This window comes from Narcine bancroftii, chromosome 12, assembly GCF_036971445.1.
Source record: "Narcine bancroftii isolate sNarBan1 chromosome 12, sNarBan1.hap1, whole genome shotgun sequence".
Taxonomy (NCBI): domain Eukaryota; kingdom Metazoa; phylum Chordata; class Chondrichthyes; order Torpediniformes; family Narcinidae; genus Narcine; species Narcine bancroftii.
In genome coordinates this window covers 86698943-86715955 of record NC_091480.1, presented here as the reverse complement: position 1 = coordinate 86715955, position 17013 = coordinate 86698943, and the positions used below count along the sequence as shown (strand labels likewise).

General features: G+C 40.6%; 1 protein-coding gene across 1 annotated transcript in view; it reads left to right on the top strand.

Moving 5' to 3' along the window:
• The window catches only part of LOC138746677 (uncharacterized), a 74218-nt gene that overhangs the window by 33576 nt on the left and 23629 nt on the right, over positions 1 to 17013 (top strand). Inside the window, 9 exon segments of the mRNA XM_069904967.1 lie at positions 1098 to 1389; positions 3268 to 3496; positions 6179 to 6410; positions 6463 to 6517; positions 6617 to 6813; positions 8641 to 8763; positions 11347 to 11426; positions 15924 to 15961; positions 16755 to 16957. Coding sequence (XP_069761068.1) covers positions 1098 to 1389; positions 3268 to 3496; positions 6179 to 6410; positions 6463 to 6517; positions 6617 to 6813; positions 8641 to 8763; positions 11347 to 11426; positions 15924 to 15961; positions 16755 to 16957 — 1449 coding nt within the window.

Here is a 17013-nt window from a genome sequence, read left to right as displayed (position 1 = left end):
TGTTTGGTAAAGTACATTGAAGTGAAGAGGGATAGAGGGAATTTGTGCGTAGCTGCGAGCCAAGCGAGGTTATTTTGCGTATCAGTCCCAAAACTTCCCATCCCTAAATATCCACATCTCTTCCTTCCCCCTACTAATAAATGGATCAGCGGTCCACTTTGATCTATAATGCTCCTGAACATCCTTCACCATTAAAAAAATTTATAATTAAAAAAAAATTTAGACGTACACCATAGTAACACGCCCTTCCGGCCATGAGCCCATGCCACCTAATTGACCTACAGCCCCAAAACCTTTTTGAAGGGTGTGAGGAAATGCAGGCACGGGGAGAACATGCAAACTCCTTACAAACAGTGGCAGGTCCCAATTCCGGTGGCTGCCGCTGTTACGGCTTTGAGCTAACCTCAACGCTCGCCGTGCCGGACCAATTTGTTCTTCAAATAGATTTTATCCAGTCAAAAACTACTCTAATTTTGTGGCAGTATGATAGAAGAATGTAATATTTTGAACGTTTTGGAAAAAGGCACGTAGGAGGGGTTTCATGTGCTTTCAGGGGAGGGTGTATTATGCAAGATCAAATGTACCTCAAGGGGGGAGGGAAAAATCAAGGTTAATAGCTTTGGAATTCAATTCTGGGTTAAGTGTTTGGGGCAAGAATTACAAATGCCTTCCTGATTAGATTGATTGGATGGATGAAGGAGAGTAGCCAATAGGATATGAGATTATGTGACTAAATCGATCATCATGTAAACTTCCCACTATAACACTTGTATACTTCAATGTAAGATTCAGTAGCTGAGTTGTCACAGGTCATTCTCATCTTTCCTACCAAGCCTTTTGGACAGTGCGAACCTGGAATACTAACGCTCCTTGTCAAAAGGCCCAAGTGAAACATTTGTACGTAAGTAAGTAAGATATTGACTTTGCAGACTCTCAACTAAAAGTAGGCCAAAATCTGTCCAGGTAATTAATCTTCCAAAGAATTTTTAAGAAGTATGGATGAAACTTCAAAGCAGAGATTTGTACATTCCTGTGTAATCTCATATGTAGAAAAAAGATGGTCTGCAGATAGATAATCTTCCTTTTGTGTTTTCCAGGTTTTCGAGTCTCACAGCAGCACAGCGACATCAAAGGATTTTCAAGACATTGAACACCCTCCATCAGTCCACAGTGAGATGTCGTCCAATTGTAGGCCGGCTGGACGCCAGCCCACAGCTGAAGGTTTACATCGTTGCCAACCCTCGTGCACGAGTAGCAACGGAGAGCATGGATTGGTGGCAGGAACTCAGAAGGAGAAAAGGACAGAGTTTGCAAGCCCATTCTTGAAACCAAAAGAAAAGGAAAATGGTATGTGCAATGGTCACTGTGCAAGTTTTAACCCTCAGCAGTAGAAAGGAAGAAGGCTTCAGTTGGGAGGCTGTGACGAGCAGGGTACTGAAGACACCAGCTGTTCTTAATCTATGTCATTGATTTGAAAGAGGAAAGTGAATACACAGATGCTTCTCGACTTACGATGGGGCTGCGTTCCGATAAACCCATCATGAGTGGAAAAGTCGATGAAGAATACCACACCTACTGAACATCATAGCCGAGCCTACCTTAAATGAGCTCAGTCTACTTACCACTCCCTACAGCTGGGCAAATTTATCTAAAACAAACCCAATTTTATAATTAAATGTTGAATACCTTTTATTCCACATGGGGGGGGGGGAGGTAGGGGGTAAAAACAATTTTTAATCATAAAATATAGCGTCAGCGTACTATCGTAACTGAAAAAACTTAAGTTGAGCCATCGTAAATAGAGGTGCGCCTGTGATATATGCGACAATATAGTCAAGTGTCAATGTGAGTTGTGAGGAGGGGACATATAGAGGATTCAAGCAGAGATAGAAAGGTCAGCAAAATCGAGAAAGTCACAGCAGATGGAATATAATGAAGAAAAATATGAGCTCATTTGCTTTGTTTTTTTTTAAATAGAGGCAAAAAGTTTTTTTAATGGTGAGGGTTTGAAGGGGGCTTGTCCAATGAGGGATGATTTAAGATGAAAGGTTGTTTCCCATGGAGAGAGAGAGTTTAGGACAAGAGGACACAACTTCAAGATTGAAGGGCAGAGATGCGGAGGAATTTCTTCAGCCAGAAGGTGCTGAATCTGAGGAACTTGATGACACAGGCTGAGGCCAGATTACTGTGTAAATTTAAGGCAGAGATCAATAGGTTCTTGATTAGCCAGGGCATCAGAAGTTATGGGGAGAAGGCCGGGCAGTGGGGAAATGGACTAGCTCATGATTAAGGGGCAGGGCAGATTTGATGGGCTGAATAGCCTATTTCTGCTCCTATGTCTTATGGTCTTCCAAGTGCTTGGGTTTTGGGGAAAAAAATGCGAACTTGTTTGTTAAAATGTACAACATTCATCAAGAATTCACAGGATGGATGGAGGAATGATGCTTCCCTTGGCTAGAGGATCTAAAGCAGGAGGTCAGCATCAAATTAAAACTTGAATTTTCAGAGGAGGGTGAGTCTTTGGATTCTCTACTCAAGTCCCTGTATGGGTTAGGGATGGTGGGAGTTGGGGTGGGGTGGGGGGGGGAGTGAAAATTATTTGGTATCTATTATGTAATGTTATAGCAAGTTAAATTGAAATGTATGAAGATACTAATAAATAACATTTTCCAAAACAATATGGTCATCCCTGGAGGCTCAGACTCTGAATATATTCAAGACTGAGATCAGTAGTTTTTTTATATATTAAGGGAAACAGCAATGTCGAGTTAGTGCAGAAAATAGCAACTAATGAGATTGAATCCAGGTATGACACAGGTATCTGCCAGTGTTCGTTGAGATCAGTTTCACTTTTCAGTCGCCTGATCTTTCATTCGTTCCCAATCTCTAAGTATAGAGGGAGGAAACTGAGGATGTAATTCAACTCTTTTACAATCTAGAACCAGTGTCCATGCTGAAACATGTCAACTCCTTTCATCTCTGTGATAGATGACTGAGTCAAATTTAGGTCAGACGTTATTTGGCTTGGTCTGTAAACTACTTTATTTCACAAGGAACACAGTGACGGTGTTGAAAACTGTTTGGCACAGTCAGTTCAATGCTTGTACGTGAACTGTTTCAAAATCTAGAACATGGGTATGTTATCTCTTTCATTGGAGAGGAGTGGAATCCTTACATTTTAAATTTAATTTTTGAAAATTTAGACATACAGCACAGTAACACGAGCCCGGGCCGCCCAATTACATCCAGTTGATCTACAACCCACAGATGAACGGTGGGAGGAAACCAGAGCACCTGTGGAAAACACCCGCAGACACATGGAGAATGTACAAACTCCTTACAGACGGCGCGGGATTCGAACCCTGGTCCTGATTGCTGGCACTGAAACAGCATGCGCTAACTGTGCCATCCCATTGCTGATTTGTATTCCCAATTGTCTGGAGCTACAGGAAAAGAAAAGGAAACTTGCTCTTCTGAAGTGGCTTTCAAGCCTTGGGTGAATCCCCAGGTACCTAAAGTCAATTAAATAATTTTGTAGTCACTATAATTTGGGAAGAACACTGATCTGTGGACTGTGAACGAGAGGAGTGTTTATATATTTTTTAAAAACACAGTGGGAGAGGTAGGTGCTTATTTAAATACTTCCATTGGTTAATGAGCTATAGCCACTTAAAGGAAGGGAGCAGACATTGTGTGAGTGGCTCAGTGTAGGAGTGGGAATCTGAGACTTTGCCTCAGGAGGCTTCAGCGAGTGGAGGTGCAGGAGTTGAAGCTAAAGTAAGGACAACCCTGTTGAGGAATAAAATGGTTCTGCAAGGAAGCACTGTTAAGGACAAGTTTTTCCTAACTTGTTTTATTTTCATAGACAGTGGGAATGCTAGAGCCAGAACAGGGATATGCTCCTCTTGCAGAATGTGGATGGTCAGGAAAGCTAACAGTATCCCTGACGACTTTATCCGCGAGTCCATCTAACTGCAGCTCCTTACATAGAGTTGAGTAAGGCAGTTGGTCTTATTCAACTATGACGACTGGAGAGTTTAGTTTGTCACTAAAGGACTACAATTAAATCATTAATTGGATCAGAAAGATGTAGAATCATTTGGGTTGAGTTAAGAAATGGCAAGGGTAAAAAGCCACTGTTGGCAGTTAAATGCAGACCTCCAAAATGTAGCCGAGATGTGGACAATGAATTACAGAGGCAAATAGAAAAGGCTCGTCAGAAGAAGAATGTTTTGGCAGTCATGGGGAATTGTAACATGCAAGTAGATTGGGAAAACCAGGTTGGGACTGGATGTCAAGAGAGAAAACTTGTCGAATGCCTTTGAGATGGTGCATCGACAAGCTGCTCTAAAAAGTCCTCTCGGGAATCGGCTGTACTGCATTGGGTACTGTGTAATGCACCAGATCTTGGAGTAAAGGAATCATTGCGGGCAGTACAATAGCATTGAGTTTAGAGATTTAACAAGGAGAAACTAAAGTCAGATGTGTCAGTATTACAATGGAGTAAAGGGAGTTACAGTGGCATGAGAGAGGAACTGGTTTTATGGGCCCAGAGGACCCCAAAACCCAGCAGCAAAAGAAATTCACCAAGACAAATGGTTACTTAAACAAAAGTAGTTTTTAATTTTCTTTCAACATAAAAAACAGGATCAAACATTAACTTATTACTATTAACTTAAATTAATCCCCTTCTAATTTTAAGCACATGTATGTAATGTATATATGTTCAGGAAAGTTCTTTGATTTACAGTCCAATGTCACTTCTCACTCCTCCAAGTTCACCGGTATCAAGCACAGAATTTAACATTTATGATTTTTCACCAAGCTCTGGTGCTTAAAAGTAATTGGTTACCACTCAGGAAGGTTCTTGTTGGTTTCAGAGAGAGATTTGTTGCTTGTTGGACACACACAAACAAACAACCCCCTGATCAGCCACTTCAGTGTCTTGCTGAAGAAGCTTGCCCCATCAGGGTTTTCCAAATGATGACCTCTTCTTCTGCAGGTCACCACAGAGTTCCTTTTTGTTTCCTTTCAGGTGAAACACTCTAGCCAGCCATTTCCTCTTGTATGGACCATATGAGTTTTAAACACACTGAACTCAGAACTCACAACCCATCTTCAAAATGTTTTTTTTAAACAAGTGGCTAGCTTGCCATTCTGCAGAAACCACTTCTCTCTCTCTCTTAGAGAAAGTCTGGTTGCTCTCTTTTCCCCTCCCTGCAAAACCACATGACGTTCTTAGAACAGCAAACTGCCTTCAGACAGATTGCAGAACCGGACCCGATGTTCTGCGTCCATTCATCGGTTACTTTCAAAACAATAATCCATTACTCCACAACACGTCCAATTAACACCTACTTGTGAAGTCCTTATAGGCATTCTTCAAAGTTTTTGCAAAGGCACTCGGAGCCTGGTCTGTCTGGCTTGAGCAGAGCTCTGGCATTTTAAATGAGATCTGTTTTGTGAGGTGTTTGTTTGTGACCTACACTACCCCCACAATCTAGCTTCTTCAAAAACATATCTATATATAATATAAAATATTATCTAATCCGTCACACTGGCCAAAGTCGATGGGAAGGGGGGACTAGTAGGGAAGACAGCAATCCAGCAATAGATGGATTTTCTGCAAGAAATGGGGAAGGTGCAGGATAAATACAGACCAAACAAGAGGAAATAATCAAATGGAAAAAATGTCACAAGAGTGGCTGACAAGGGAAGTCAAAGTCAGCGTAAAAGCAAATGAGAGTGCATACAAGGGAGCAAAAATTGGTGGAAAGATGGAGGATTGGGAAGTTTTTAAATACTTGGAGATGGTAGCTAAATAAACCTCATAACGAGGGAAAAGATGAGGTTGAAAGTCATCAGCAAATAATATCAAAGAGGATATAAAAAGCTTCTTAAAGAATATAAAAAAAAAGAGGCAAGAGTAGATTTAGGACTACTAAAACATAATAATGGGAGACAAGGAGATGGCACAGGAACAAAGTGAGTATTTTGCTTCAGTCGCTACTGTGGAAGACATTAGCAGTGTGCCAGATGCCGAGGGGTACCAGAGAAGGGAAGTGACTGCAGTTACACTCACTCAGGAAGCTGGGTGGATAAGTCTCCCAGACCAGATGGATTGGACCCTCTGGTTCTGAAAGAATTAGAGATTGTAGTAATGATCTTTCTGGCATAGTCCTGAAGACTGGAAAATCGCAAATGTCACCTCACTATTCAAGAAGGCTGGGAAGCAGCAGAAAGGAAATTGTAGACACGTTAGCCTGACTTCAATGTTTAGGATGATGTTGAAGTCCATCGTCAAGGATGGGATCATGGAATACTTGGAGGCATGTGACAAGATCAGCCAAAGCCAGCATGGTTTCCTAAAGGGAAAATCTTGCCTGACAAACCTATTAGAATTGTTTGAAGTAACAAGCAGATAATGGAGATGCAATGGATGTTGTGTATTTGGATTTTCAGAAGGCTTTTGACAAAGTGCCGCACATGAAGCTACTTAACAAGGTAAGGGCCCAAGGTATAACAGTAAACATGCTTGCATGGGCAGAGCATTGACTGATTGGCAGGAAACAGAGAGTCGGAATACTTGCTGCCAATTCCTAGTTGTGTTCGACAGGGATCGGTGTTGGGCCATTTCTTTGTCTGCTGTATCGTAATTATTTAGATTATGGAATGAATGGCTTTGTGGCCAAGTTTGTGGATGATACGAGGGTAGCTGGAGGAACAGGTGGTGTCGAAGAAACAAGGAGGCTGCAGAAGGTCATAGACCGATTAGGAGAAATGGCAAATGAAATGCAAATGTCAGTAAGTATGGTAAGTAGAAAAAAAATAAATGGGAAGATTATTTTCTAAATTGGGAGAAAATTGAAAATACCAGATGCAGGAGGACCTGGGATGGCCTAGAAGTAAACTTCCATGTTGATTTAGTGGTGAAGAAGGAAAATGCAATGCTATCATTCATTTCATGAGGAAATAGAATATAAGAGCAGAGATGTGATGTTGAGACTTTAAAAGGCACTTGGAGTATTGTGAGCAGTTTTGGGCTCCTCAGTTAAGAAAGGATGTGCTGATGTTGGAGAGGGTTCAGGGGAGGTTCACAAGGATTTCTTCAGTGAGAGACTGCGGAATTTGTGGCCACGTGCAGTTCTGGAGGCCAAGTCATTGGGTGTACTTAAGGCAGAGATTGATAGGATCTTGAATAGCCAGGGCATCATGAGGAGAAGGCCGGGCAGTGGGTTGAGTTGGGAAAATGGATCAGCTCATGATTAAATGGCAGGGCAGGCTCGATGGGCTGAATGGCCTATTTCATGGTCTTGTGTTCTTCTGATAGCACAGCCAACTTAGTCCAATCCTCATTTTCCTTTTGTTGGATAGATGATGACCTGGTTCCAAGAAGTCGATGGTTGTACAAGTTTCGTGTGGGAAGGTTAAAGCCTGGGGCTTCATCGCCCTTGTCAATTACCAGGTTATGGCCAGTGATATTGACACTTAGCCAGGAAGAGCACCACTGAGAGGTGTGCCAAATGATTGTCTTAGTTTCCCCACTACAAGCATTGGTCTAGATGGCTTTACATTCCTTAATTTATGGTTCTGCTAACTTTTTGGGACATAGTGACACACTTGCAATACTCCAGTCTTCCAATACCATTCCTATTTCTGAGGGTGATTGGAATGCGGTTACTGGAGACTCCATTGCCTCTTTTGGCACTTCAGGATGCATTCCATCTCGACTAATAGGCTTTTCTGCTTCAAGCATTGCCAGCAGGTTCAGCTCTGTCTCTAGCTGTTTTAACCTATAGAATCATTTAGCTATCTCCACTGAAACAGTGATAGCATCTTTCTTGATGAGAGATGCACATTTAGAACCATAACAATTTTATTCTCGAGTTGGTTAATATTTGTGTGTTTTGGGCACCTTCTCACTTTACTGGGTAACCCCCCACCGACGGAGACGTCCCAGCCATTGTGTGCTCAGCAATATCTGCAAGCAGCCAGACAGCATTTTTATTGCAGAGATAAGCATTCAACAGGTCACCAGAGATGCCTTGCCTTTCATGCTCTTCTCAGAAGTAGTTCCATAGAGGTAGCTGACGAGGTTTCAGTTTGACATCTCATCTACCAGACAGCATCTGTGGCAGCTCGGTAACCCAAGCTGGGTAACCCTTTATTGGAGCACCAGACTCGATGTGGCATGGAAATATTTCTTCTTGTAGAGCAGCGGTTCTCAACCTTTTTCTTCCCAATCACATCCCACTTTAAGTAATCCCTATGCCATCGGTGCTCTGTGACTTAGTAAGGGACTGCTTAAGGTGGGATGTGAGTGGGAAGGGAAGGTTGAGAATCACTGCTCTCGACCCAATTGCTACTGAAACATTTTACTTGAGAAAAATTGTTATTGGCCCATTTCCTTTGGAATTCTGAAACCGTGCACATAACGAGTCAATGAGGGACGATTAAAACTTTTTCTTTTTCCACCCACATCCCACCTTAAGCAATCCTGAGCACCAATGGCAGAGGGAATACTTAGTGGTATGTGAATGGAAAGGAAAAGATTAGCTTTTACTTGCTTCTGAATGTCTTCCACTTCTCGATGCAATAGATGTGAAATTAAACTCAGTTGAACATTTGGGTGAAAATTAGTTGCTAGACGATGACTTTTACAAACAAGAGCAGATTTTTGCCTACATGTTAAGCTCTAGCACTGAAAGCCTTATGATCATGTGTAGCCTCACTTTTCATGTGATGTTTAAAAAATGGTTCCAGGTGATCAATGCTCCTTGTGTTTGCTCAAATGGAGGGATGTGTTTATATTCGGAATTTTACCTGCAAAGATTTCTTCTGGAGAGGACAATCTGTTGAACTCTTTTACAGTTCCCAGCGCAGTCTTGTGCCTTGAGCTATCCAGTAGCACGTGGAAGAGATTAGGAGGCAAGAGGCTTTTCTGTTTTTGTTACATGCATGTGCTGTGATGACAAAGGACACTGGATGATCAAGTAAGTTTTTTTAAAAAAGGATTTTTTTTATATTTAGTCATGCAGTATGGTACTAGGCCCATGCTTGCCTAATTACACCCAATTGTCCTAAACTCCCGGGATGTTTTGAACATTACATTAAATATGGTTTGACTCCCCCCCCCCACAAGTTCTTGCAGAAACTCCCATAAGAAGACAGACAGAACAATGAATAATAACACAAGTTTGTTTGTATTCATGTCATCAGTTCTGTGGGTATTTTAGTTGTGTAATTGAAATATTTTTTTTAATTGAGAAATGTGCAATCAGCAGGTCTTCTGTAGCAAACTTTTGCATGGAGATTTTGTTCTGCAGTGGTTTATGAAATAGCTTTTGCCTGCATAAACAGTTTAATGGAATAACCAGTCCTTTCAATGTAATTTTAAACCAGGAAAAATAAGAGCTTTGTCAATTATTCTATCATACTAAAATCAAGTTTGCTAAAAAATACTGAAGAAATAGTTTGCTATTCGCATTCACCATTTAATAATATCTCACTGCTTTGATTTGCAATTTGCTGGTGCGATGGACCTTGTAGTGGGCTTTATAATGAACCTTGTTCTTCAGAGCAATGAGATTGATGGAGCATTAGCAAGAGCCAGCCCAGTTCAGGGTTGTGTTCCTGAAGTCTATGCTAATATTAATGAAGCAGATAAGGAAAGAAGGAAGCCTGCAAAAAATGGCTGACTCTAATTAAGAGTGTCTAACTTGTACAATAGGTAGGGTGGCCAGATGTCTGGTTTTAGGCCGGACAGTCCGGCTTTTGAATAATTGAGCCAGACATTAATTTGCCCTCCAATTGGGGGTGTAGGGGCCATAAAGGGGCACTTGCCATGTTAAATGTGGCATCCCAGGGTCCATAGACCATGTGTGGCCTGTTTCTTGCGCGCATGCGCTAGTGCTGGCCGGTGCGTGCGCAATGGATTGGAGTACCAGGGCTACTAGCATCACTTGTGTCATTTCCGTCGGAGGGAGCCACACACAAACCCTAATGGTAGGTGTCATTTTTCTACTGTTAAAATGTGTAAAATGAAGAAAAAAAATTGTAATGAAGGCCAGTTACCCGAGCTTAGTGGCAAGAGTTTTAAGTCCTTCAAAAGGAAATTGCTGTGCAGGGAACAAGCTAATCATTTCAAAAGTCCAGTGCAGGGTTTAAGGTGCATACAAACCTCCTCCTCCCCTTCGACATTTCAACCCCTTAGCAAATCCTACCAATGTTGTCTTCCTGCTGAATGCATAATTTCTTCTATTTGTTCGTGGTTGCAATTTCCAGATTGTATCCGATTTCCATGGAAGGAAATTGCCCCAGAAATTCCGACTGGACTTTATACTGTCCATTTATGGGCTTTTGCTCTGCTCTTGCCCGTTTCCATCCTGTCAACTCTCCTAATGATTTGAAAGACTTCATCAGGGCCTCTCCTTCCATCTTCTCTTTCTTACAAAACTAGCTACATCCTGTTTAGTCCTTTCCTGGCAGATAAAATTTCACAAATCTAATATTTATTCTTGTAAAGCAGATCGATTGTATTCTTACACAATTACAAAATAGTTCACCTTATCCTTACTATATAACACTTTCCTAGAAGAGATGCAAGATTCAAATAACAGAAGAGACTTTACTTACTGATGACTCCCACCATCTCAGGAAACTGTTCACACACATTCATATACATATACATACCCCCCCCTCACCGTGGGGCACTACAGTTACTATGGTGAGAAAGGTGTATTCTTACACAGTTACAAAATAGTTCACCTTATCCTTACTATATAACACTTTCCTAGAAGAGATGCAAGATTCAAATAACAGAAGAGACTTTACTTACTGATGACTCCCACCATCTCAGGAAACTGTTCACACACATTCATATACATATACATACCCCCCCCCCCCCACTGAGGGGCACTACAGTTACTACGGTGAGAAGGGTGTATTCTTACGCGGTTACAAAAAAGTTTACATTATCCTTACTATATAACACCTTTCCTAGTAGGTGTATACTTTTCTTGGAATTTAGATATTAGAACTGTACATGGTATCCCAGGTGCTGCTCGGCAGAAGTTTCGCGTGTTTGGTTATTTCATATTTTGTCATTTTGGTGGGGTTACAGTTGGGGGGTGGGGGTGTAGGTGTGTGTTCTTCTACACTGAGTATAGATCAGAATCGATCTCTGGGTAATGCACCTTCGAGAAGAATGACTGAAAATGCCAAAATTATGCCATTAATTAAATGAAATGGATTGATCCTGATTCAAAATGTTTCTTCAGATCAATCTGAAGAAGCATTTAGAACAAGAGAACCATAATTTAAAATTGTTTTTTCTTCGCTTTGCAGAGGGAAGGAAAGCTCCCATTTTACTTCCAGTTACTTCAGAATTTGACAGCTAAAATGGAGACAACTCCCGGCTTCAAATGGTACAAGTGCAGTGCATAAAGAGCTTTGTTCTTGCGCTGCACATCATTTGATTTCCCCCCCCCCCCCCCCCGGTGCATTGTCTATTAATAATCAGCCTCTGTGTTATATTATGATGAATTGTGGCATTTAAATTGGTTGAAATCTGTATTTTTGGGAATTACTTCAGCTCTTTGTGTTCCTGCACCCAAAGCTTCATAGATGTAGAAAAATGTGCAGATGGTTATGATTATTTAAACACAGAAAGACTAAGTAGTTCAGCACTAAGATCTTCATTGTTGAATTCCACATAAAATTTCTCAAATTACATTTTTTTAAATTTTCATAAAATAACCTAGTGAATTAAGAATTGTGCATGGGTGAGAATGTTTCCTGGTGCTACATTGAAATGCACTGAACAGCAAGTGCTGCTATTTAATTTTTCCACTAAACAAAAGGACATTCTGAATGATTCAAAAGAAAACTTTGCCAAAAATGAAATCTGAATGAGAAAGTTCTGGAAGCACCCAGCAGGTCAGGCAGCATCTGTGGAAAGGGAAACAGAGTTAACCTTGCAGATGGAAGATCCTTCATCTGAACTGGACAAGCTAGTCTTTGATATGAAACATTAACTTTTTTTTAATATCTTCACAGATGTCTCTTGACCTGGTGAATGTTTCCAAATTTTTAAATTTTTGTTTCACATGCCTCACTCTCCATCAAAAATCCACATCTAGCCCCTGGAGAGGAGTATTGAATTATTCAGAAGTGGAACAGCTGATTCATATGTAGGACCCAGGATTGTTCAGAGCTAAGTGAATTCAGTTTGGAAGATTTGGAAGCCAAACTGTTAGACCTCAACATCCTTTTATAGGGAGGAAAGGCTTAATTAGGTCTTTGCTCTTAATGACCATCTAATAACCTTTCTGTTATGTCTCTGATACTTGGGTGACTTCTTAAATAACTTAGAGATGCAAGATTCAAATAACAGAAGAGACTTTACTTACTGATGACTCCCACCATCTCAGGAAACTGTTCACACACATTCATATACATATATATAAACCACCCCCCCCCCCCCACTGTGGGGCACTACAGTTACTATGGTGAGAAAGGTGTATTCTTACACAGTTACAAAATAGTTCACCTTATCCTTACTATATAACACTTTCCTAGAAGAGATGCAAGATTCAAATAACAGAAGAGACTTTACTTACTGATGACTCCCACCATCTCAGGAAACTGTTCACACACATTCATATACATATATATAAACCCCCCCCCCACTGTGGGGCACTACAGTTACTATGGTGAGAAAGGTGTATTCTTACACAGTTACAAAATAGTTCACCTTATCCTTACTATATAACACTTTCCTAGAAGAGATGCAAGATTCCAATAACAGAAGAGACTTTACTTACTGATGACTCCCACCATCTCAGGAAACTGTTCACACACATTCATATACATATATATAAACCCCCCCCCACTGTGGGGCACTACAGTTACTATGGTGAGAAAGGTGTATTCTTACACAGTTACAAAATAGTTCACCTTATCCTTACTATATAACACTTTCCTAGAAGAGATGCAAGATTCCAATAACAGAAGAGACTTTACTTACTGATGACTCCCACCATCTCAGGAAACTGTTCACACACATTCATATACATATACATACCCCCCCCCCCCACTGTGGGGCACTACAGTTACTATGGTGAGAAAGGTGTATTCTTACACAGTTACAAAATAGTTCACCTTATCCTTACTATATAACACTTTCCTAGAAGAGATGCAAGATTCAAATAACAGAAGAGACTTTACTTACTGATGACTCCCACCATCTCAGGAAACTGTTCACACACATTCATATACATATATATAAACCCCCCCCCCCTCACCGTGGGGCACTACAGTTACTATGGTGAGAAAGGTGTATTCTTACACAGTTACAAAATAGTTCACCTTATCCTTACTATATAACACTTTCCTAGAAGAGATGCAAGATTCAAATAACAGAAGAGACTTTACTTACTGATGACTCCCACCATCTCAGGAAACTGTTCACACACATTCATATACATATACATATCCCCCCCCCCACTGTGGGGCACTACAGTTACTATGGTGAGAAAGGTGTATTCTTACACAGTTACAAAATAGTTCACCTTATCCTTACTATATAACACTTTCCTAGAAGAGATGCAAGATTCAAATAACAGAAGAGACTTTACTTACTGATGACTCCCACCATCTCAGGAAACTGTTCACACACATTCATATACATATACATACCCCCCCCTCACCGTGGGGCACTACAGTTACTATGGTGAGAAAGGTGTATTCTTACACAGTTACAAAATAGTTCACCTTATCCTTACTATATAACACTTTCCTAGAAGAGATGCAAGATTCAAATAACAGAAGAGACTTTACTTACTGATGACTCCCACCATCTCAGGAAACTGTTCACACACATTCATATACATATACATACCCCCCCCCCCCACTGTGGGGCACTACAGTTACTATGGTGAGAAAGGTGTATTCTTACACAGTTACAAAATAGTTCACCTTATCCTTACTATATAACACTTTCCTAGAAGAGATGCAAGATTCAAATAACAGAAGAGACTTTACTTACTGATGACTCCCACCATCTCAGGAAACTGTTCACACACATTCATATACATATATATAAACCCCCCCCCCCCTCACCGTGGGGCACTACAGTTACTATGGTGAGAAAGGTGTATTCTTACACAGTTACAAAATAGTTCACCTTATCCTTACTATATAACACTTTCCTAGAAGAGATGCAAGATTCAAATAACAGAAGAGACTTTACTTACTGATGACTCCCACCATCTCAGGAAACTGTTCACACACATTCATATACATATACATATCCCCCCCCCCACTGTGGGGCACTACAGTTACTATGGTGAGAAAGGTGTATTCTTACACAGTTACAAAATAGTTCACCTTATCCTTACTATATAACACTTTCCTAGAAGAGATGCAAGATTCAAATAACAGAAGAGACTTTACTTACTGATGACTCCCACCATCTCAGGAAACTGTTCACACACATTCATATACATATACATACCCCCCCCTCACCGTGGGGCACTACAGTTACTATGGTGAGAAAGGTGTATTCTTACACAGTTACAAAATAGTTCACCTTATCCTTACTATATAACACTTTCCTAGAAGAGATGCAAGATTCAAATAACAGAAGAGACTTTACTTACTGATGACTCCCACCATCTCAGGAAACTGTTCACACACATTCATATACATATACATACCCCCCCCCCCCACTGTGGGGCACTACAGTTACTATGGTGAGAAAGGTGTATTCTTACACAGTTACAAAATAGTTCACCTTATCCTTACTATATAACACTTTCCTAGAAGAGATGCAAGATTCCAATAACAGAAGAGACTTTACTTACTGATGACTCCCACCATCTCAGGAAACTGTTCACACACATTCATATACATATACATACCCCCCCCCCCCCCACTGTGGGGCACTACAGTTACTATGGTGAGAAAGGTGTATTCTTACACAGTTACAAAATAGTTCACCTTATCCTTACTATATAACACTTTCCTAGAAGAGATGCAAGATTCAAATAACAGAAGAGACTTTACTTACTGATGACTCCCACCATCTCAGGAAACTGTTCACACACATTCATATACATATATATAAACCCCCCCCACTGTGGGGCACTACAGTTACTATGGTGAGAAAGGTGTATTCTTACACAGTTACAAAATAGTTCACCTTATCCTTACTATATAACACTTTCCTAGAAAAGATGCAAGATTCAAATAACAGAAGAGACTTTACTTACTGATGACTCCCACCATCTCAGGAAACTGTTCACACACATTCATATACATATATATAAACCCCCCCCACTGTGGGGCACTACAGTTACTATGGTGAGAAAGGTGTATTCTTACACAGTTACAAAATAGTTCACCTTATCCTTACTATATAACACTTTCCTAGAAGAGATGCAAGATTCAAATAACAGAAGAGACTTATTGATATCTTCAACCATCTCAGGAAACTGTTCACACACACTCATATGTATACATACGCCCCACAGTGGGGCACTACAGTTACTACTTTCTTACGCGGTTACAAAATAGTTTACATTATCCTTACTATATAACACCTTTCCTAGAAAAAACTGTGGAGCAGTAAAGATATGGCAGCTGGAATTTGACCTATGCCCCCATTCTGTTTTGCTTTAATCAACTTTCACAGGGAATGGGATACTAAATCGAAATGTGCATTTTTCTGGTGCCTTTCTCATTCCCTTTGGAATCCCACAATTCCCTTTTAAGTCAATGAATTGAAGTGTTGGCATTTTGGAAAGATGGCAGCCAATTTATGCAGAGCAGCCCGCAAATGGCAATGCGATCTATTTAAATAATCCTGTGGAGAATAAATATTGGCCAGGATTTTGGGGTTAGTTAAATTAATGTGGTTTAAGGTCTGCCAGAGAGGATGGAGGAGGTTTCATGTCAGAAGGTAAGGACCTTTGACAGTGCAGTTCTTCTTCAAGTGTCTGTTTGGGCAGTAGCACCTAGGGAGTTGTGAGAGAATGAGATTCCCTCATTTGAGAACATCAGGGAATCAGTTAGAATTTTGTGATCAACTAGTTAAATTTTTCCCCAAAAATATAGATTATTCATAAGATTTATGAATATATAGTAAAAAAAAAAACCCTGTATCCAGCACCTATGGGGATTGGTAGAAGCTGGATAAGTGAATTTGGCGGTTACTTGAGATTGTATACTGAGTAGATTGGCAAACTGACCACGAGGAGCGTCAATTGCAAACTTTCATATTTTTTAATCTATTTTCCATGATTTTTTGGCGGTTGCTTGAATTCCAGGTAATGGGGATTTTACTATACAATGGAGTTCCATTCACCTGACACCATTAATAGTTTAAGACATGCCATTTTATTTGTTTGCAAGATTTATTCTTTATCAGCACGTCAATTTTGGTTGCACGTTCATTCCTTCAGAAATAGTCCCAAGAGGTCATCACAGGTTCCAGTCTCTCGTTGTGCAATTGGGGGTGTGGGAAATATCTAAAAGAGTGACCTGGCCCCCGATGAGTCCTTGCATTGGCTTCACCCATCAGCGCTGCCCCTTGCATGAGCAGCCATATGTAAATCCTTGAGGACGGAAATTCTGAGTTCATTTGAAGATTGTTAATTTAATACTTGTGTGGTCTTTGTTTCATTCCAATTTTGTTTTGATATCTGCCACACACATTGTGCTTTAAGGGCATTCTATTGTTGTTGTTGCAACAGGCTTTCATTATTCTGAAGGCAGGTGCTCACTGAGGTTAAGAAATGGCCTTATCAACAGTGTTGAGGACAGCAAAAGGATACATGGTGGGAAAGGAGCCGTCAACCTCAATGACAAGAATGGCCTGGTCCTCCTTCATCTCCAGCAAGATATGCAGAATGTCTTACAGCGACTCAGCCAGTTTGAGAATATGACCACGTCTCAGGTGAGCCAATAATATTGGTGGAACATTCTGGAAGGGACCATTCTTTTCCTTTAATT